This window comes from Ammospiza nelsoni, chromosome 5 (genome assembly GCF_027579445.1).
Source record: "Ammospiza nelsoni isolate bAmmNel1 chromosome 5, bAmmNel1.pri, whole genome shotgun sequence".
Taxonomy (NCBI): Eukaryota; Metazoa; Chordata; class Aves; order Passeriformes; family Passerellidae; genus Ammospiza; species Ammospiza nelsoni.
This window is the reverse complement of record NC_080637.1, coordinates 71,154,588-71,177,240: the sequence shown is the minus strand read 5'-3', so window position 1 is coordinate 71,177,240 and position 22,653 is coordinate 71,154,588. Positions and strand designations below refer to the sequence as shown.

At 40.0% G+C, this 22,653-nt stretch overlaps 1 protein-coding gene across 2 annotated transcripts in view; it reads right to left on the bottom strand.

Annotated features, from left to right (window-relative positions):
* The window catches only part of PTPRO (protein tyrosine phosphatase receptor type O), a 139,398-nt gene that overhangs the window by 37,738 nt on the left and 79,007 nt on the right, over positions 1-22,653 (bottom strand). For both annotated transcript variants that reach the window (XM_059472330.1, XM_059472331.1), the window contains 8 exons: positions 17,858-18,016; positions 15,759-15,911; positions 13,293-13,742; positions 12,232-12,393; positions 9,274-9,473; positions 6,774-6,894; positions 4,685-4,878; positions 1,754-1,865 (listed from right to left, as the gene is read on the bottom strand). In XM_059472330.1, the coding sequence (XP_059328313.1) occupies positions 1,754-1,865; positions 4,685-4,878; positions 6,774-6,894; positions 9,274-9,473; positions 12,232-12,393; positions 13,293-13,742; positions 15,759-15,911; positions 17,858-18,016 (1,551 nt within the window). The remainder of the gene's footprint in view (positions 1-1,753; positions 1,866-4,684; positions 4,879-6,773; positions 6,895-9,273; positions 9,474-12,231; positions 12,394-13,292; positions 13,743-15,758; positions 15,912-17,857; positions 18,017-22,653) is intronic.

The window sequence follows — 22,653 nt, the reverse complement described above, 5'->3', positions numbered from 1 at the left end:
ACCATTGATAATGAGAGAAATTAACTACTGATACAACATTCCAGTTGGATATTTTCACTGAAGACCAGACGACCTAAGAGAGGTTTTGCCAATCACAAATGGATGATATTTAAAGGTTCATCCATTTCTGATTTTGTCTGCATCTGCTGGTTAAGCAGTTGATAAATTTTTCATTTAGGAGCAGTAGCAATCTTTCCTGTCATCACACAGAGATCCAGATTGGTACTGATGACAGATTACCTTTTAGAAGACCCTTGATCTCCCTCATTTCTGCTGCAGGTTTCTGGAGATACAGTACTGAAGTGAATGTCCCACTGGAACACTTCCATTCCAAAACACTGAACCTGGTACCCAAATCAGTTGGAAAAGACATTTTTTCCCCTCATACAGCAACCAACCAGCTGGAAAATTGCTTCCTTACAGTGCTGCAGAAAAGCTGATTGATGCCAAAGGACAAGGAATATCCCTGGAGACCCTTCAGGAGGCTCCAGCTCTGATACACTGGAGGAGTGCCAGAATTTGTCAGCAGAGTAACCTGGATCAGGTATCTCAGCATGGGAGGGTTTCAGTGGAGCCCCAGCTTTAAATGCTGCTGGCTTTTCTCTTGTGGCTCTCTGAGGCACAGGCTCTGGGTAAATCATCACTGAAAATTGGTCTTATTCAGTAAATTTTCCAGGTACATTCTCTGGCTCTCACCAAACAGAAAATCAGGGACTGGGCTAGTGTCTGCTTTGGGGTGAGTGGCTGGGACATTATACACTGATTTTCCTTCTCATTGGATTCCTACAGATGGAAAAGAACAAGTATAATTCATTGCAACTCACAATAAAACTTAATTATTTCCTCCTTCGAGTCACCTCAACATCAGCAAGGTGAATTAAACAGTGACACTTAAAAGCAAAATTATTCAATGGAGAAGTCTGATTTTGGCCTGACCATCCTGTGTGTATGGTAAGGTGATAACAGGGCCTCTCTCTTGCTGCTCCCTCTGTGGCTGATCTGTTGGGCATACTGAAAATCCAAATCCAAAGAATCTGCCAAGAGATGCCAGAGTGTGTTAAACCCACGGCTGGTCCCAAGTGGAAGAGGGAAATCCCTGTGGTTATATCAGCTCACTCATCTCAGTGCTGCTCTGACATGGGGATTACTGGGAGGGTGATGAAGGAGGAAAAAACTCTTGGAAATATTGCAGATAAATGAAAAAGTGTTTGATAATATTAAGAAACATATGAATTCAGGTTTACTAATTTAGCTATTAACTTCTCCATGTGTCAAATGTATGGTGTGGTAAAAGTGGAGCAGGACCCTGGCCCTTAGTGGAGCCATGCACTCTGTTGATGGAGGACTGCAACAGAACAGTCAAGTACCATGCTGGGCATAGGAAAAATTCATTTATATGTTCATTTAAAGCAGTCCTCAGAGACTTAAAAACAGAAAAAATAGAAAATCAAATACCAAAACAAACCAAACAGAAAGAAAACCAAAAAATCAAAACCAAAAAACCAAAAACAAAATGAGCAAAAACAACCTGCAAAAAACAAAGCAAAACAAAAAAAAAAAAACCCCAACCAAACAGCAACAACAAAAAATAAAAAAATAAAAAACAAAACAAAAAACCAAACAAAAAAAAAATCCAAAAAACTTAAATGAGAAATATCCTAACTGGCAAATATCTGTAGGTAGAAACACAGCACCCAGGTCAGCGCCCCTGCCCCCAGGAGCACTCCCCCAGAGTTTTCAGCTGCCTGGTTACCTGTTATGAAGCTGATGGTGGAGCTGTCACAGCAGCTCAGCTCTGGGTCCCCCCAGGTGACCATGGTGACACGGAAATTGTAGTACCAAGCAGGCAGCAGGTTGGCTATTCTCTGTAAAGGGACAAAACACAAAGAGAAACTCAGGAGAGAACTCACCAGTGTGAGGACTTCTGAAACACAACAGTATTTATAAGCCTAGTGCCCACACTCATTTTTCTGAACTCCCGTTCCTTCTTTCAGTGGAAATTGTCACTATCATATTTTCTGAAAAATCCCTTTGCCCAGGATTTTTCTCCTAGGAAGCTGAGAAGGCCTCAGAGAAAAAAGAAAGCAATAATTATCTGATTGCTTCTCCTGTGTTTTGCTGCTTTGGAATGTGGTTTGGACATTGTTTATCCAACATGTGAATTGTTTTAACTTAATGGCCAATCACAGCCAGCTGTGTCGAGGCTCTGGAGAGAGTCACAAGTTTTCCATTAGTATCTTGTTTAGCTTTCTATCTGTATCCTTTCTCTATTCTTTAGTATAGTTTAGTATAGTATTCTTTATTATAATATAAAACATAAAATAATAAATTAGCCTTCTAAGAACATGGAGTCAGATTCATCATTCCTACCCATGACATGGAACCCCAAAAACACCACAGGAAATCTCTGAAATTTGTCCTTTCAATTTAATAAAAATTCTGCGCAGGGGGAGCAAACACAGCTGTGATGGCTCTGCTGCTCATCTACATCCACCTGGTCACAGGTTCTGTCCACCACAGGAATCTCAAAGGATTTCCAGGGTGGTAAGAACCGTTCACACATAGAAATCTTCCATCACAATTGCAGTGTGATGAAGGCAAAATATTTAACTGGAAAAAGTAGGTGTTTCTAGTTTGATTAAATGGGGTTTGAGGATAAATTAGAATCTATGTTTTTGTCTCTGATATTGTCACTTTAAGAGATTTTTTTTCCAATTTTCCACATGTATTTCACTTTCTATTATCATTTATTATAAATGGAATAGGAATGAAACATAAATGACTTATGAGACATAAATTATATATGTAAATATAAATGAGATATAAATGAGCTATAAAAAGCAATATGTTTTATATTATAGTATTGCATGTAATATTTAAGTTAAAACTCTAATTCTTCCACTGACAGCACAGGACATTTAAGACATTGATGTTTAGATGAAAAGCCTCTTGATATTTTTAAAATTCAAAAGGAAAATTCAAAAAAATTCAAAAATTAAAAAATTCAAAAGGAAATTGAAAATAATGGACAACTTCAACAATGTAGAAATTGCTATTTTCACAGATCTCTGTTGTTTGCAGTGGCCTTTTTTCTCCAGATACTACAAGACAGCGCAAATATAGGTGGTGGGATCTGTTCTTTTCATGAGTTTTGGAAGAAGTTGCATCCATCCTTGAAGATAATTGGACTTCTGACATGCCCCTGGTGTCATATTGGAAACACCAACATCACTTTGGCAATTTTCATGTGCAGAGCACAAAATGAATGAAGCAACCAAACAGAGTGAAAAGACAAATCCAGTTCCAATGGTTCTTATCAAATGTTAATGCTCCAGGAAATAATGCTTGATTATTTCCTGCTGCTGGAGACATTGATTTTTGAATCTTCTCATTGTTGCTTCAGAATACAGCACTCAGACGTGTCAGCAGGGATCAGTGGGATTCTGGAGCACCGCTGGAGAACCCAAACAAAAGTTCACCAGTCCCTACCTGTACATTAAATGCCACAACAGAATAATAGGGAAACATTCTTTTCCTAATTCAGGACCAGTCTTTAAAATTATCCCTGAAGAAATACTCACTTTAGCTGTGATACAGCACTGTTGCGTTTCAGATTGAAATCCAGACAAAGCAATTCCAACTTGGCTTCCCTGAGCAGGATGTGCAACAGTAAGGGACAACATCGTCTCCTTTCCTAATGAACCACATTAACTCTGCATGATAGCTTTATTTCTTGAATCACTTAGATCACTTAGCTATTAATCTATTTGTGCTGAGTCATGATTACAAGATATTAATTACCAGTTTGGTAAGTTATTTTTGTTTTTAATTTCCCTGGAGATTTACGTGTTAGATTTATAGTCACATACCCAATTACAGTAAAGCTGCTGGAGCCAAAATGACTCCACAAATGGTATTATGCAAATCAATTACAGTAAATCACTGTGGCTCTCACCAGCAGCAGAAGTTATTGCTATCTTTTTTGCATACTCATAACTTTCTTGAACAACTAATTTCAGCTGGAATTGCTTTCTGTCTCGCACTACAGCAAAGTCTGAATAAAATCTTTTCACTTTCTCCAGGAAATAATGGAAAAGAGGAGGAAAATTTCACTTTCTATCTGCAAGGGCACCTATGAATATATGTGTGAATGTGTTCTTTAGAGATCAGTGTTCACCTAATTAAAACCCTGGCCTAAGATTTGGCAGCTCCAGAAACACGAAGGCTTTTTTTTCCACAAAAAACAGAGCTAAGCCTTCCACATGGCACACTGAGACCAGCCTGCAAGCCCCAAATCCATACTATCAATGTTAATTATGTAGATAAGCCTTTGCACTGCACCCCCTGAGGAGATGATGGAACTTTTAAAGCCTTGACTGACAAACTGACCCACAAACTGAAGCTGCCTCTGGACTTGCTGAACAACCAAAAAACCAGGCTAAACTCCTGTCTCATTGCTCTGCTTGAAATTTAGCATGGTTCAACTGGCAGTGCCTTACTTTAGAACAGAAAATGCCTCCAGCACCCTTGGCCAGCCATTTTCTCTCCTTTGCTGAGGGAAAAAATGTGCCAGGCTTAAAGGCATATATATACATATTCATGGGGAAAAGGCTGGGAAAAAAAAAGTCACAAGGTTTCAGGGCCACACAGGCATGGGAAAGCAAGGCAGGAATGGTCACTGTACCACTGAGGCAGTCAAGGAGACAGTTGCTGCTATTTCATAGTAGGTTGTCCACTCCGAGGTCATGGTCGAGGGGTTGAAGTAAAACATTTCTACCACGTATTTCCTGAAGACCCCCAGGAAAGGTCTGTTCCAGCTCAGAACCACAGCAGTTGGTCCCAAAGGGTAAAGAGTCAGATCCTTTATTCCAGTGGGCACTATAAAGCAGAAATTATGGTTAGTAACGTGCATGTGTTATCAGCTGCAATTTATTTTAAAATTATACCTTTCCTTAATCAAGTTCTACCTATTTCTGATTTTCTCATTACTTTAATCCCCAAGAACTTCCTGGTCACAAGCAGCTATTTAAGCCATTTTTTAAGCATTTGTTCTCGAGTTTAAAACTACTTTTTCAGAAGTGGCTACAGACCACTTTGTGTTGGCTGCTTAACTTGAGATAAAGCACACATCTCGCTTTCTCAAAAAGGGAGGGCTCTATTCTACTTTGAAAATCAGGATGCTCAGGAGATATTTCAAGATGCTCAAAACCAAAAGCATCAAAAGCCAGAGCACCGTAAGAAAGGAAAGTTTTCATCTCCAGCCCTCCTTCCCTGGGGAAGGTTCTGTCATATACTGCTATTCTTGCCTCACAGACAGTGACACCGAGAAAGTGTCAAGTGATTTGAAGAATGTCACGTTAAGGGTCAACCTCTGCAGCCTGGATGGTCTGGAAAACAATTATTCTCCATGATTTCACTGAGGCTACTTAAATAAGGACTTAGAGTTAACATTTGCCAGGGCTGCAGAGCCCCAGCTATTACACACCAGGTCAGAAGCCAGACCAGCACCCAGGTTACTCCAGCCCACATTGGCACATGGATGCCTTTACCTTTATAAACCATTTACCACATCTTTGCTTTGCTTTTTCTGAACTGCTGGTACTCACCCTGTGAAAATGAGCCTTAGGATAATGAGGGGAGAATGGAATACTTTTTAAAGTGAATTTTATTTTATTTGAGTTTCATTCGTCATTAGCCACCACTGGTAAGTTCACAGTACAATTTGTTTTTCAGTTCTGTTATTTTAGTATCATATTCAATAAACTGTTATGAAATGAAAACTCATACAGATGTTGTTTTACTGCATAAAAACAGCCTCTTTAGAACATGAAAGTTATGAGATGTTCTATTTAGAAACTGCCATTTTCAGTTTTGTAAGAAACTTTCATGGTTGTAAGGCCATAAAAAAGTGGAGAAAAGGAAGGAACATATTTGCTTTGGGTATAAATGATTTTAGTTTTGTAAATTGGCAGATTTTTGAATTACAGTGAGAAAGAAGCTCAAAAGTGTTTGTGATAGAAATTTCAGCATTAACGTATACATAAATATTTACTTACTAATTTTTCTTTTCCTGAAATATAGCATGCTTTACAAATTTTTATTCAGACGAAATCTATGAAAATATATAAGAAGATTGACTAGAATGAAAAGGCTCTCACCATAATCACTAAGCCACATGCTGGCTTTTATTTAAGGATTAAATTCTTAACAGGATAACATTTTTTTCTGTTTCACTTTCTTCCCTACATCACAGAGAGGAAGCAGCATTAAAAATACTGAAGATCTCTAAGTTTCAGCCACCTGCTGTCCCACTGAGCAGACTTTTTGTCAAAAGGAGAAGCTGGGTGACACAGGTTGAATATTTCTCTGCAAATGTAACCCTGTACATTGAATCTCATTCTCTTTTCCCTCTTTCTAATTAATACATTTTGTTTAAGCAGTAATCTTAACAAAATAAATTACACTGAAACTAAAAGTTACTAAATTCTGTCCTAAATGACCCTTTGTAGGAGCCTGGTGGAATCCTAAATTACAGGTATGGGGGCAGGAGCTCTGCTTGTTGGACATAAAACATTCTTGAAAATGTCAGTGTCAGCCTTAGAGGGCTCTTCTCATTTTCACATCCCAAAGCAGAGAACATTGAGATTCAGTCTTAAAATCAAGGTGTGGTCTACAGAACTTAATGAACATACTGAATTTATTTAAAAAAAAAAAAAGGAAACCAAACCCTAAAAAGAAATAAATGCATTTCAATCAGTAGGTTCAGGGGTTACCAATGGAAAATGTGACAGGATCAGAGGGAGGTCCAACCAAAGGTCCTTTCCGTAGGTAAACCACGACTTGGTACTGGGCACCAGGAACAAGATTTTCAATGAGGCTGCTGCTTGAATTCACCTGGGAGGAGAGGAACTAATCAGAAATGAAGCATTTACTTGCTTAATAAAAGAGTATTGAGATTGTACTTGTATGGCTCCATTACAAAAGGCATGAATCCAAACACATTGGCAGCAAGACCTTCATTCATGGAGCACCACGTGGCAGAACTGTGGCAGTGGTCAGGACTGGCCCCACAAATGATCTGACTCAGAGAATTGCACTGGCCTGGCTGCATAAGGTCAGCTACCTCACTGCAGACCCACTCTCTCCTGCTGCCAAAGTCTATTACAATATTCAGGCCACATTATTCATTTTCAGGTGGTGTTATTCAGGAGTATTTAGACCATGTTCTTTCAATTACAGCCTGAGGTTTTCCATCAGCCACTGGAGCTATTCTGTGAGCTGAAGGCAGCATTTTGGGGAATCTGTCCTCTGACTGCATCTACTGAGTGACTCTACAGAGAAAGCAGAGAGGAAATATTCTCTGTCATCTCCCCTCCACAGCACCACAAACTGTAACTAAGGGGCATTGTGATTTTTCTTTCCAGTTTGAAAACATCACCGTTACAATTCCTGCTGTGCCCCACCAGGTTTCAGTCAGAGCTGGAGGCAGAATTCCTGACCAAGTGATTCCTGCTCTGATGCAGCAGGAAGAGGCTCATCTCCTGAAGACTCCACAAACAGCAAATGCACAGAGCAGCTTTGAGGAAAAGCCTCCACACATCCTTTCTAGAGCTGCAGGCTGGTATTTCCCACTAATATTTTCTTCACAGCCTTCCCAAAGTCTGTATCACAGCCACCTCTGCACTGGTGGCTTTTTGCAATGCACATGAGTGTATCACTGCCAAGCACAGATTTAGTGAGGAATTTGTCTTTACCAGCTGCTCTGGAAAGCTAAATCACTTTTAAATCATGCACCATTTTAGAAATAGATAGAACTCTTGTGCCATGATCTAGCTGAGGTGTTAGAACATGGGTTGGACTCGATGATCTTAAAGGTGTCTTCCAAACTAGAATTTCTGTGATTCTGTGAACTCTGCACTGAATTTCACTCTTTTCAGGTCATTATGGAGAAGACAAACTAATAGTTATTAACAATTCAAGGTATAGTAAGTTGATAAAATTGGATACAAGTATATATATATAATGACAAAAAGAAATAAATAACTGTATTTAGACTTCTTGACCTACTTGCAGTAAATTCAAATTTACTTTTACAGATATCTTGTTTATTCACAGATTAACTTTAGGTACTTGTTTTTGACTTTGTAGATGAATCCTGTAGTATCTGTGAAAATTATAAATGCAAATGTTTGGGATTTGTGTTTATAATCACCTACTGGACTTTGCTTCCCATTTAAATGGCTGCACTTCTAAGAAATACAAGAAACAATAAGATACCAAGCTGATTCTGAAAAACAATTCTCAAATTGTCACAACAAGACACTTCCAAACATTTAAGTTCAAAGCCATTCTTGAACTGAAACTCAAAACTTCTTCAGAGATTAATTTTACAAGGCATTTTAAGGGTCAAAAATTATTATTAATCCACTGGCAGGGCTGATCATGAAGTTGAAGGAGGTGATTTACAAGGATGCCAGCAGTCCCATCCATTCCCATGGGTGGGCTGCAGTGCTTTGCAGCCTCCTCCATCACACACATTTCAGGGAGCCAAACAGAAGCCATGGCCCTGCTCAGAAAAAGGCTGCATCAGCATCCTGGTGAGGTCACTGAGAGGTAAAGGGCTAAAATCTCTCTAATTGAAGCCACGTACCACTGACCTACCACAGGCACAGAGCCTGCACTCACTAAGGGCTTCAAGCAGCAGAAAACTGTCAGGTTTTGGGGTTCAGCACTCTTGATGGTTATAAACACATCCCATAAAGGACTTGTCCAAACACATCCCATAAAGGATTTGTCCAAACACATCCCATAAAGGACTTGTCCATACAAATCACTCGTGGTCTGAATTGCTGTTTGTTTCCCAGTACTGACACTTTTTCCTATGGATGAAAAGACAAGCTGGCTTCTGATCATCTCGAAAGCTCCAGAAGATTTAGAGTCAGGCTCTGTTCTCAAATGTGGGACAGCTAAGAAATAATTTATGCTGCTTTGATGACAACCACGCATGTGAGGACTTTGCTTATTACAGATGCACTGCAGCACATGCCTGAGTGAAGCCACAGCAAGTCCAGCAGGAACAGCGCTTGAACAAGCCTGTGCTGTGCTGCACATTCTCACTGCTGGGCTTCCCCCTGCACTCAGCACCAGCCACATCCCTCCCTCTGGGCTGCAGGAGGGAGCAGCAGCCTCAGAGAGCCCCGGGGCACAGGGATTCTAAACAGCAGCGTGATTATTTTTACTGGATTGGAAAACGCTGCAGCTTCTGCTCCGTACCTCAGTGCAGTAGTGTTTCTCCAGCCTTTGGCTCTCCTTCTGCTTCTGGCAGGTGAGGGAGAGCACAGACACGATGGTGCTGTTGCCACTGCTCTCGTGTGACGCTGTCCAGGAGGTCAGGGCAGTCGTGGAGCTCAGCACTGTCACTGTCACATGCTGGGGCTTCTCAGTGAGCTCCTCTATCCACTCCCCTGTGGGGCCTGGGATGTCCCAAAAGCACAGGTGAGCAAGCCCCTCCATCCATTTGAGGCACACAGGTTAAAACACCCTTATTTCAGGGAATTATTTATTCCCCTTATTCCCTTTAATAATTATTTATTCCCTTTATCCCCCTTTATAATGACTTAATTATTTATTTATTATTTATTATTAATAACATATTATAATATATTAATATATATTATAAAAAGTTCAAAACATTATTTATTTATTTATTATTTATTCCCTTTCAGGTGAGGGAGGCTGGACTGGCAGATGTCCACCCCCACAGCACCTGCAGCTGAGCCCGTGACAAGAGGAACGTGCCTGTCTCCTGTCTGACAATTCAGAGGGCATTATTCTCTGCTGCTCACCAGAAACCACACAGCAGGATCAGATTTGCTCCAAGGGAATGCTTAAAAGCACGGGCAGCCAATAATGTACAGATCATTGACCAATGTTAAAGCATAAGCACACAGATTTTTTTCACCTCTCTACACACTGACACACCCTCCAAGCACACCATAGCCTCAAAGTATAAAATCAAGTTCATAGAGGTCACCACAGTGAAGAATCTCATTTTTTTGGAGCACTTGGTTGAGAACACTGCTTTAAATATAGATAAAAGAAGAGTTTGGAAAATAACTTCAGCTAGACTTGGTCAAAATTTTGTATTTCATGAAAACAGCCCATTTTTCTTGTCACTTTTAAGCAATACTTGTGACCTCTCTCTCCTTGACATTCTTCCTCTGTGCAACTCTAATGGTAATTTACATTTATTGATAAAATAAAACAAATGCCAGAGCAAGAATGTGGTTTAAGATCAGCCTATAAGATTTGACTGCTATCTGGATGCAACAAAAATATGTAACCGAAAGCCAGTAATTTGACAGGATGATTCACCAACGAAGCATTACAAGGAAAATATATGATTGATACTGTGGGCAAAATTTATTCACAGCAGCAGACCCACACCCACAGAGGTAAAAAAGAGGACTTTGATCATTAGATTATTCTCTGGAGACAGAGGATGTACATGCAGCTCTCACTATTCAGAAGCTGTTTCAGCACTGGCATTAAGGCAGCAGAGATGCCTCATGTCATAACCCAGAGCTGTAGTCCCCACACAAAAAGCCTACTTGATCAGACTCAGGAAGGGGAATAGAAAAGCAATTTCAGCCTAAGAGCATTTGTTCATATCTCCAATTTGGCATTCTACCAGAAATACATACAGAATCTATCTAAAACATTATGGACCTTGCATTTGACAGAATAACTAAGGTGACTGCCAAAAACCCTCATTTTGTTGTAAAAGCCTGCAAAACTAACTGACAAAACCCAAAGTTTCTTATGTGTTACATGTAAAATTAAAATGCCATTGCCTTCCTCTAACACTTTAATACTTTATCCATGATAAGATTCATCCTTAATCTGGCCATGCACCCCCGTGAACTTTGGGTTAACATGTCCTCATTTTTCTCAGGTACACAGTTAGCATGGTGGACACTTTAAGCATTAAATACTGCTTAATGAAAATAAAATATGTCACACCTTGCAAAATGGAACAACATTTGGTACTAATAGCAATGCTACATATTTCTTTATCTACTTTAATGCTTTTCATATAATAAAGCTGTCCAACTATTCCTAGAGAAAAACAGAAGACTGAAATTAAAAGAGTAGAGACCTTCTCTCTCACATGCTGTTTTCTGGATGTTTTCCAATTATTGTTTCTTTCCAGTATAAAGTTGTTAAAAATGGAGCAATAGTGGAATTGCTACAAGCAGTCTAGCATTATGATGAATTCAAATTTAAATACCTATTATTTGTAAAGGTTATGAGCTACAAAAGGCACAATTTTTATTCATAATATACTGAAGTGCTTGACTACATTTCCTTTTAATGGGATTTTTTCTGCCAGCTCTGGCTACTGTGTCTTGTTGCAGCACTCATGGTTTGGGAAAGCATTATCTTTTCACATGCAAAATTGTGCAGTGCTGCAAGTATTCCCCTGTCTCATTCCATGGGCATTCTGTAGGGTGTATCTATTTCCTTTTGCAGAAAAAGGTGCAAAGGTGACCACAGCCATTAGAAGGATAATGATCTGAATTCACCAACACCTGTCTCACTTGCTGATCCAATTGTCAGTCATGGTATTAGTTTACACAGCAGTGTATTATTACTTTGTCTTTTACTAAATCTCCAGTTAAGAAAGCCTGGGATTCTACAGGGAAATAATAAATTACTTTTTCTCCTTCGAATTTAGCAGGCTGAACCACTTCATCTGCTGTAATTTGCTCTGTGTTCTCTCAGAGACCATTCAGTTTCAGAGTTCAGTGTTTAATTGTGCAATTCCCACACTCTCAGCCTGGGCTGCCCTTCATCCCTAACACAGTGCATACTCCAGGAGTAGGAAAGTTAAATATTTCCCAAGCTCTCTACAACCACCAAATTAATTCTTGGAATTAAATCCTCACTGTGAGAAAAGGGAAACTCAATTTCACTTCTGAACGCTAACTCCATCACATCACTTGCTTTCCTAAGACTGCTAAGACGGCACAACCAAGGTCCATCCAGGCAGGTTGTAATAAATTAACATATTTGCACTGCATTTCCTTCCCTGGAACAGGGAATTCCAGAAGACCAGACCCTTGTGATCCATCAGCAGGTGCCAGAAATACCCCAGTGGTATGTATCAAGCTCTGTACATTACAGTTATGTTGCTCAGGGAGAAAAAGCTGAGTTTGGTGAGATACTTACTGATGTAAAAGCTGAGTGTTTTTGCTGATTGACTTCCCCGAACTTCACAAGAGCCAGAGGAGCTGAATGTTGTTACAGACAACTTGTATTTTCCTGGTTCTTTCAGTTCAGCAACAAATTTGTGGGTGTCCTCACTCACTGTCAAAAACTCTGTGGAGTTCTCTAAATCAGGAGGGAGAAAACAAAGTGTGGATTAATTGAAATTTGAAATGTTCCAGCCACCAATAGAATTATTTACATCAGAAATGCTAATCCTGTTTCAACTGAGGGATTAAAAGGTATCCAAAAGGACTTTATTCAAACAGTGCGGCAATATGTATGGCAGTATAAATCTTGTTTAACAAAAGAGAACTGCAAACTGTGGTTTACTCCTGCTCAGCTAGAAGTAGATGCTGCACAATGCAAAAACTGCTCAAGAAATGCATGGGATCTAACAAAGCCCTCTGTGTGGGAATTCATAAAGTCAGAGGGTTTTGGGAAAGCTGCAAAAGGCAGGCTGTAAAGACAGCAGAACTGTCATTAGAGCTGAGCAGTAGTCATGAGATAGGTCAGCAGAAAAAATACGTAAAAAGTAGAAAAGTAAGGATAATAGCTGCAGAAAAGTTTATCTAGTGAGATATTAGGAAGTTCTAAGCTTAATAATGGAGCTCTGTGCATTGTGTTTTAAGGCTTACAAGCAGGTATTGTATTCTAAATAAGCAAGCACTGTTTTAACCAAAGGTATGTGTGCTTATAGTGGTTGGATAGAACTACTGTCAGTGTGCTTTTGCTTTGTGTGAGTGGTCAAAAGACTTATAAAGTAAGTTGTAACACTAAGTTCTTGGTCTGCTGCCTGGGATGTGAGCTGCTGGCATCTTCCCATTGTCATAGCCATGGAATGAGGCTGGTGCTGGAAAATAAAACAGCTCCAAACATGTTCCCAGCTGTTTGTGATTTGTACATAGACCCCATCCAGCAATACTCTGAAGCACAGAACCAGGTAATTAATGATTCATAGAGGAGACAACCACCAGTGGAATTACAGAAAAGGCGGACAAGAAGGGCACGAGGCTCTGCTTTACCTTCCCTTTCAATATTGATGTGGAAACCATCAAAGGCAGTAGGGGGCTTTGGGGGCAGCCAGGTCAGCACCATCTGCACAGGCAGGAAGGGAGGGGGCTCTGCTGTGGGCCTGCCAGACCCCGTGCTGGCATCAGGGGCTTCATAATCCCTGGAAGCTGCAGGGACAAACTCCTCCTCGCCCTCGGAGGACTCGGCCTCGCTGGACCACCAGGACGGCTGAGAGCTGGCTCCATCCTCGGTGCTGTTGGAGGGCTCATCCAGCCAGCCTGCAGAGGAGTTTGCTGCTGGGCTTGCGGTTGGGCTCTCAGAGGGACGGCTGGATTTCTCTTTCCTCATGATTTCCTGCGGGCCGATGAAGGATTCCTCGGCGAAATTCCCGCTGTGCTCTTCCCAGTTGTTCCTGTTGATTGGGATGATCTGGACAGAAATGTTTCGGGGTGGGTAAGGAACTGGAAGAGAAGCAAGGGGTAGGATTTTAATGGGTGTGTTCTGTGCACCTTTAAATGTATTAATTCCCCATACAAATAGCATTCTTCTAGGGATGGCTTGAAATAACTTCTCACTAAGATCCTCCCTTCTCTTGCCTATTCCCATACATATACCAGAAGCGACTGTGGTGGGATCAAGACGAATAAATTCACAGATAAATTCACAGCATAATCACAACAAAGAATGCCAGGAAGTAAAGTAGGTGTGAAGTCACAGTAAATCAAACTTCAGTGCTATTGTAACAGCAAGGCTACTCCAGTGTGAATTTTTAACAGTGAATCTTTGTTGTGTCTTCCAGGAAGTTCTCGGTCGTGGAAAAAAAAGCCCACCTCTGTAGAAAAGAATTGAAACATTTGCAAAATGAATATATGCCACATCTCATATTTTAAAAAATAACCTTGCTGTAGGGATTTTCATATGCTTTTAGCAGCCACCTTTTCACAAGCATTAAACATCAGTTTAAAATTTAATATTTGTGAAAGCTTGATCTTAAGATTCAGGTCTCCACAAGACAGGAGTCTGGCACGCAAAGAAGTTACTTCAGCTGATGGCAGGAGGTGAACACACAGCATTTTGTTTGTCTCTCTGTAATTGCTTGTCTGCCTCTCCTTACACACTCTAAGTGTGAGTAACCTCTGCAAATAATTTTGCCTGGCACCTTTTAAGCTGGCACTTTACAGCACACTAATTTGTTCAACTCCCATCCCAGTCACAGCAACTAATAGAAAACCAGACTCTACATTCTCATTGCAGTTCATGTGAAAAATGAGGCATGGGAGGGCAGCAGGAAAAAATAAAAGGGATCCTGTTGGTTATGGTTCAATATCTGAACAACTGTATTTAGGATCTTCAGGACAGAACTCAGCTGGCATCAGCTGGCTTAGTTCTGTCCAAGGCAATGGACCAGCACCAGTGTATTCATCTGAAGATTTGGCCTCTTGATTTTGTCGCTGGTACATTTCACTTTGGACCCTGATAAATGTCTGCGGTCTAAGAGATTAACAAAAAAGTTTTGGGCACCATCCCAGGACCAAATTAAATTAGTTCTGGACCCTGAACAAATGCAATTTTCAGCCTCTGCAACATTGCTGTCTTGGAAATTAAAAGTTCACGCTTCAGGGCACAGAGTGGCCGCCAAGTCGGGCAGCTATGACATTCTTCTCCGTGATGGAAAAGTGCACAGTGAGGAAGGGCTTCTCGAGCAGTTCAGCTGTGATTCACTGCACAGGGAGACAGACCAACAGAGACAGATCAATAGTCTGCTCAGTGCAGCTATTCCTGTGGCATAAAAATTCATTCTTTACATGTGGTGGTGTTCGAGGGTCCCCAGGACAAGGGGAGAGATGAGAATCTTGACTCCATGTTTCAGAAGGCTGATTTATTATTTTATTACATACATTATATTAAAAGAAAATTATATATTAAAACTGTATTAAAGAAAGAGAAAGGAGGGAGACATCAGAAAGCTAGAAAAGAATGAATAATAAAATCTTGTGACTGACCAGAGTCTCGACACAGCTGGACCTGTGATTGGCCATCAAGTAAAAACAATCCACATGGAACCAATCAAAGATGCACCTGTTGGTAAGCAGCCTCCAAACCAGACTCCAGGTAATCAGATAATTATTGTTTACATTTTTCTGAGGCTTCTGAGCTTCCCAGGAGAAAAATCCTGGCAAAAGGATTTTTCAGAAAATATCACAGTGACACTTGCACAAGGCCTAGGATACCTCATGTGAAGGAGAAGTTATTTTCTAAGAAGCAAGCTTTATAACAGAAACACTCACACAAATTTCCCTGTGCACTGTTTGCATCACAATCCTATGGAACAGCCACAACATCCTCTCTCCCCTCCTGTGCTCCCAGGACTGCTCCCACACAGCCCCTGCTCTCTGTGGGATCAGTCCCCTCCATACAGCAGCAAGAAAAGCAGCAATACAGATTTGAAAGAAATTATGTATAAGAATTTTCATCACCTGTTCTGTGCTGCTTGGGCTCGTGCTGGACCCCACTGTATTCCACCAGTGTGCTCTTGTTGAAGGTTGCTTCTGATACCAACTGAAATGTGATGTTGCTGTAGCATATGCCTGGCAGCCAGTGATTGAAAACTGTTTTACCTTTGAAGAAATCTGCACAAGGTTTAAAGAGAAAAGAAGGAAGGGAAATAAAAAGCAGATAATGCATCAAAAGTTTGCTTTCTGATAATGTGACTGCACATGGTGAATGGGCAATGCTTTAGATGTTTAAACACTTTTCAGCCTGCTCTGAAATATGAAATTGTAATAATTCAGTTTGCCAACACGCTTTTCCTGGCTGTCAAAGCCACTTTGCTACCAGAAAAAAGAAAGACACCAAAAAACAAAAAAAAGGCCCAGCACAAGAAACACAAGCTGCTTTTCACTGGCAAGGGAACTGAATCTGGCAACCTGCTCCATGTGACGGGGAATATCTCAAAGAGCATCTGGCAGCTCCTGCAGACCTTTAACTGCTGCACGCAAAACCTCTTTGGTGTTTTGCTGACTGAGGCCCAGCGCTGGTGGGAGATGCTCAAAGGAGCAATCGAGTGGTGCTGAGGGCTCAGCTCACATCCACCACACACGAGGGCTGAAGAGACCTTGCTCAGGGCTATCTGGCTGTGTGCAAGCTGATTAGTGAATCTCCTGATTTAGGCTGACTCTTTTATTTATCAGCAGTTTTAGCGTTACAGCCCCCAGAACCATCTATTAGCTGTGGAAGAGACAAATTACAGCTGGTGTCCTTTTTGTTCTCTGCAAAGAGGTCACCTGTATTTTCTGCCATGATCCAGACTTTATCCTTCCGAACTTCTGGCACTTTACAGCACTGAGGAGAGGATTTCTAGCCCCACTTTGTATTGAAGCAAAGAGACCCCCAAATTCTCTGACCTCCTTCTGGAGGTGTGTATCTCCCTTTGCTGACTTTAAAGAGAGTTTCCAGTGATGAGTCAAAGACTGAGATCCTTAATTCAGTACCTAAAATTCAATACAGCACCTACTGGATTGCCCAGAGATTTTGATTTTGGATTTAATTTTGATTTGATTTTGGATTTTACTGCCACTGTGGGATGTTAAACCATTGGGGTTTCAGGGTCCACAAGGCACATTTGTGCCTTCCTCACCTCTTAGGGTGCTTCCCACAGGACATTTATAGTCCCATTTATACCTCTGAGGCAGATACTGTGCTTAAGCCATACTGCAGGGCAAAAGTTGTGAAGAAATATATGAAAGAGTTCAGTTACAAACAAATAAAAAAGAAAGCAGAATTTGCGCTTGTTCAGATCATTCAGGTTGGTTGTTTGCTCAGGCTGACTGTCTAGACTGCTAGATTGATTGCCCTTGATTAGATTTTTTTAGGAGCATTGAAATTTCTATTTTGCAGCAGGGTTTATTAGCTCAGGGACACACTGAATGCTGCATTGATGTACTGTACAGCACAGCACTGTGTCACTGCAGGGTGACACAGAACCACCAGGCTTGATCCTGTGCCAACAATCAGGTTTATTGAATGGGTTTCCCTCCTCTGGGACATCCCAGAGCTTTCCTATCATCCACAGACCAAAGAGGGAACCTTGGCCAGAGGGGAGAGCCAGGGAGATTTTGTATTGCTTTGAACTGACACAAAAGCACCAGGGACTGGGGATGCCCTCCCTGGCTAATTTCACACTGAATACAAAAATCCAGAGTCTTCCTCTAAAATCCAAAAGAAGGGAAACATCACTGGAACTAGGATTCTTGGAATTTAAAAATCCCAAGTGAACCACCAGCTCAATTCAAAGACCTATCCCTTACTTCACAATATACAAGCACATTAGCAGAAGCAAAAATCATTATATATATATAATGATTATATATTATATATATGATATATTCTATATAATCATTATATATAACATATAACATAATATATTAATTAATATACATGTAATATAATATGTAATATAAAATATTATATATATATATATAATATGAATACATGTCAAAACCCCCATCTAAGACCACTGTTTTGGATGTTTTCAGCAGACTTAGCATTACATTTTGGTGAAATAGTTTCCACCTACCTTTGTAGAGCATTGTTCTGTAGTCTTTTCCTTCCCAGTAGCTTATATTGACCCTGGTAAAAACATTGTACTTCTCTGGGTACTGAATTTCAAACAACACTCCTGTTTCTGGAGATGGCTTGTAGTCATAGATAGAAACATTGCTCACAGGAAGTGGTTCTAAAGGATATACAAACAAAAGGGGGGAAAAAGGAAGAAAGGGGCAAATTAATAGGCAAAATGAGTTCTTTGCACATAAAAAAACATCAATGAAAATAAATGCTTTTGTAAGTATGGCACAGGCACTCTTAGATCTACAAGATGCTATTTGGGGTTTCACTAAGGTGTGGGGCAAAGCTACCTGGGACATTGTCAAAGCCAGGATTTCTATATACCCCTCTTTAAAGAATGTATTTTCTTAACATTTATGCTTTAACAGCAAAATTTCCATATTTGACATTTAAAAAAAAAATTATTTAAGCACTCAGTCATGACCTCAGAAACATTTTCATCTTTAATACTTGTCAATCATGTAGAAGTGCCCAGACAAAACCAACACAACACTTGAAAGTGCTCGTGACTTCAGCATAAATGTAGAGCTTTCCAGATAAGCTGAGAAAATAATCAGTGTAATGGCCAAAGGAAGCTACATGAATAAAGATTTCCTATTTTGGTATCTATACATTTCTTTGTTTCATGGGTAGTTCTACACTCCCCATTCCCACCATGTGAGAGGGCCACCATCCTTATCTGTTCATCCACACCAAACTTCTACAAAAGAAACAGCACCACTGCCATTATTTTACTGCCAGATGAATAACTGAGGTACAGAGAAATAAAGTGGTTTATTGGAGGGCACAGGGAAAGCCTGTGCACAGGAAGGAGGTAAGTCAGGAGCTGCTGCTCTCTGAACTCAGAGTCAGCAACAAAAATTAAGAAAAATACCCTGTGTCCTGTGATTTGAAATCCAGACCAGTGCAGCTCCATCAGCTGAGGAAAGCCATGTCAGTTCACTGCTGCATTGTTGCTGACAATAAGAAAGTCACATTTTTATTCAGCCTTCTCTACTCAATAAAAAACCCCAAGAAAAACTAAAAGAAAGAATATCTTTTGTTCAATGCCCTCCTCAGCAAGAAAAAAATGACAGCAACCCAATTATCCTGTGGTTAAGAGGTCCAAGCAAGGTTATATTGTTAGCTGAAATTTGTCATAGTAACATATTTTAATGGAGATAGCTAATGTAATTATGCCTACATCCTTATAAAGATTAGCATGTTGATTTAGTTTTTTCACACTACAGGGATCAGATTGCAAAATTCAGGCTGTTGATTAGCACGGGCCTACAGGACCTGTTTGAGTCCAAAATTCTGCTGCTGTAGGCCCTGGAGAAAAAACAATAAAATATTTTTCCCCAAAGAGCATACAGTAACAATGGGCAAGAGAAAGAGCAGATGAAATGGGAAGATCAGTATCACTATCAAAAGTGGAATTATCCCACAGGAGGTGAAGTTAATCAAAGCTGGAAAAGCAACACTGCAGTGAAAGAGAAAACTAAATCCCAATGACCAGTAGAGTATTTTCACTACAATTTCAAGTTTCTAGATGTGATGAGAAACAGAGAAGAAAAACCAATTGGGAATAAAACCATAGATGTAAACAAAATCTCTCACCAAAACTAGTGTGTCATCATTTCTAACTTTGCCAGAACATGGAAATGCAATAGTGTGGGATTATTAAACTATTTCTCATGGTATTATCTCCATCAGATATATATCAGTATATTTGTACATTAACCACTTACAAAGAGAAACTCCCTGTTCCACAGATACCAACAGGCACTTCAGTGATGGGATCTGTGAAAATTCTGCTGACATTTCATGATAGCCCAGAAATCAGCAGGAGTAGAGCAGAGCACAGGAAACAAAGCCTACCCTCTTCTTTCTGCCAACGCTCTCCCCATCGCTTGTTCCGAAATAAAGAGTGGAAATGACTCCCCGCATGGCCAGAGGGTTCATATCACAGCTCACACAGCACAGCAGAGTTGTTTAAATGTCAATAACAATCTCTAAATAGCACAGTGCTTATGTGCAGGCATCTCCCACACTGGTGGGTGTGCCCTGGGCTTTCTGCTGCTATCTCATTCACATCCGAGGTCACCTCATTTCTGAAAGAATTACTGGAACTTCCTTGTGCCAGTGATTCAATTACCCCCCCTTTATTCCTTCCTACAACAAATCAAATAAAGGATGGAAGCCATATTCATTTTTAATCCAGATGATTTTTCCTCCTGATGCTTTGATTTAATTAAGCAACAATTGAATTAAGTGGTAATCACCACAGCCTCTCTTTCGCGTCGCTATCTTCCTCTCTCTATCCTCTCCTTGCTCGTGGCTGATGTTAGCAGAGCTGCATAAGTGGCATAATGCAATTTAGAGATCCTCCCATTATCTTACTTCCTTCAGCACCAAATGTTCACATCAAAAGCTATTTGCACACTGTGAAATTAAAAGAACGCTCAGCAGATAACCATCATGCTCTGTCTTTCACTTACTAACTTCTCCTAGGGCTATTAAAATTAAAGAATATGTAAAATGCCACTCTTTACAATCTATATTTATAATTCAGAGCATAAACAGTCTGGTCTTTTTAATTTTACTATTTTCAGTGTTTAGGATCCAGCTTGTCACAGATTTCAGTGGCTGTCAAGAAATAGCCTAAATAAAGTGGAATCACAGAAATTTAATACTTAGAGCTTTATAAAAGCCCTGTACTATGGTGAAGTGATATTACAGAAGGGATTTAGAGCATTTCACTGTCCCTTTTAATAGTTTAAAGTACCTCTTCACTTACAATCTCTTTATTTTTAGACTTGGAGATTATATTATATACACATAGACAAGATTGCAGCATCAAGACCTGAATTTGCCATTTTTCATAGTGCCTCATAATCTGCTGCTTCTGTAGCAGCTGCTTTCCCAATTTATCTGTTTATAGGAAAATCAACTTCTCTGTTTATCCTGGACTTTCCAGCATTTTGCATTTAGCATATAACTTACATTACACAAGCATCAAGACAGCATAATAAATGTGCCTAACATCTTTCTCCAATGCCCTGGAAAATTCTGAATGCTAAATCCTTCATTAATGCATTCAGTTTGTGTCAGACACATTAATATTTGCAATTCAGGGGGAGAAAAAAAGTGCTGTGAAAATAAGTACCATATTTCAATCTAAATCAATTTGTTTGTAATATGTGCAGATTGGGTCACTCTACAAATTGAATTGATTATTGTTGTGGCTTTGAATACAGCATTACATGTGGGACTGAGATCTCTTGCTTCTCACATTGGAACCCAGATTAATCGTTATTTACCTCCATATTGTGACTTTCATAAAAAAGATGTCCCATTAATGGAGTGACCAAACCCTCAAGGGTAATTCTCTTTATTTACAGGAAGAAGTTGTGAATTATGTAATTTTCTCCCCAGGATGACACTATTTATGTAGCTGTACCATTACTGGGAGTAAGGCACAGCCAGGGTAAAGCTTCCATTATGCTGTAAACTTTAGGATGTTTTATCTCTTGTTAAAAAGAAACCATCTTTGAGATTAAAGAAGCTCTTGTTCAATACTTTGGGAACACAATGTTCAAGTTTATGATAGGCAATAGTGATATTGTGCTTATGAAGGGGGAATGTAAGTGAAAATATACCTGAGCAATGATGACATATAGTGCAATTTCTACACGGCCACATAAGGTGATAAATAAAAAGATGACACAACCTAAAAAATAATGTTGCCACAAGAACAAAGGCATAACTGCTGCTCTTGAACAGATTTAGGTCAATTGTTTAGATCCTCCTTACAATGCAAATTACAGCAGGCTGCAGTTCTTTCTGTTTCTTTGATTCTGATGGAGAAGGTTTCTCACCCTAAAAAGAGGATGACGTGGTTTATTTGCTGGGAGAAGATGAGCCCTAATGGACCTAGATGCTGCTGTGAGTTACATTTCAAAGTCAGGGCTGCCACAGATAACCAGCCTTTTTAAAGGTGTTTCACATCATCCTTTAAGAAAGAAAAACTTGAAGGCTAAAGTTTCACATTTCATTGAGGAAAAAAACCCTCTGAAGCTGCGAGTTAAAGAACCCTGATCCATTAACAAGCCAGAGGAAAGGACTGGCCCTGCTGAATCACTTCCTGCAGCATCTGGCACAATGACAGCAGAGCATTAACTGGGTGTAATGCCAATTACTCTCTGAGGCTGGAGATCAGAGTCCCAGCAGCAGCTGTTGGCCTCTCCAGGAGAATATTTTTGTAGGAGACACAGAGGCAGAACTCCCCCTAAAGGGAATATACTTCATAGTCATGCATGTAAGGAACCATCAGCTTTTGAAACAATGAGACATTTTACCACTCAGAACTCCTAATCAACGGCTAAAATAAAAACCAGGCAGAGCTGCTCTTAATTACCATCAGAGATCCTCAGATCCAGATTTCTCCAATTCCCAGCAGAGACACGTTTTTTTCTTGCAGCATACAATATCTTTGCAATGTACTGCTTTCCCCATTCCTACAAATGTATAAATATTTTTTCCTTCACAACATAAACCTGACAGTGCATATGGGAAAAAAAAAAAGCTGTATGGGTATGACTCACCCTAGGAAGAATAAAATAAGGCTTCAAGCTGGGAAGACGTGGGATGAGTGAGTGAGAATATCAATCACTGATTTTACAGATGTGCTCTTCGTTTATTTCATAAACTACTTTAAAACCAATTAGTAATAAGGTGGAATTTTCAGTCAAGTATTTCAAATAC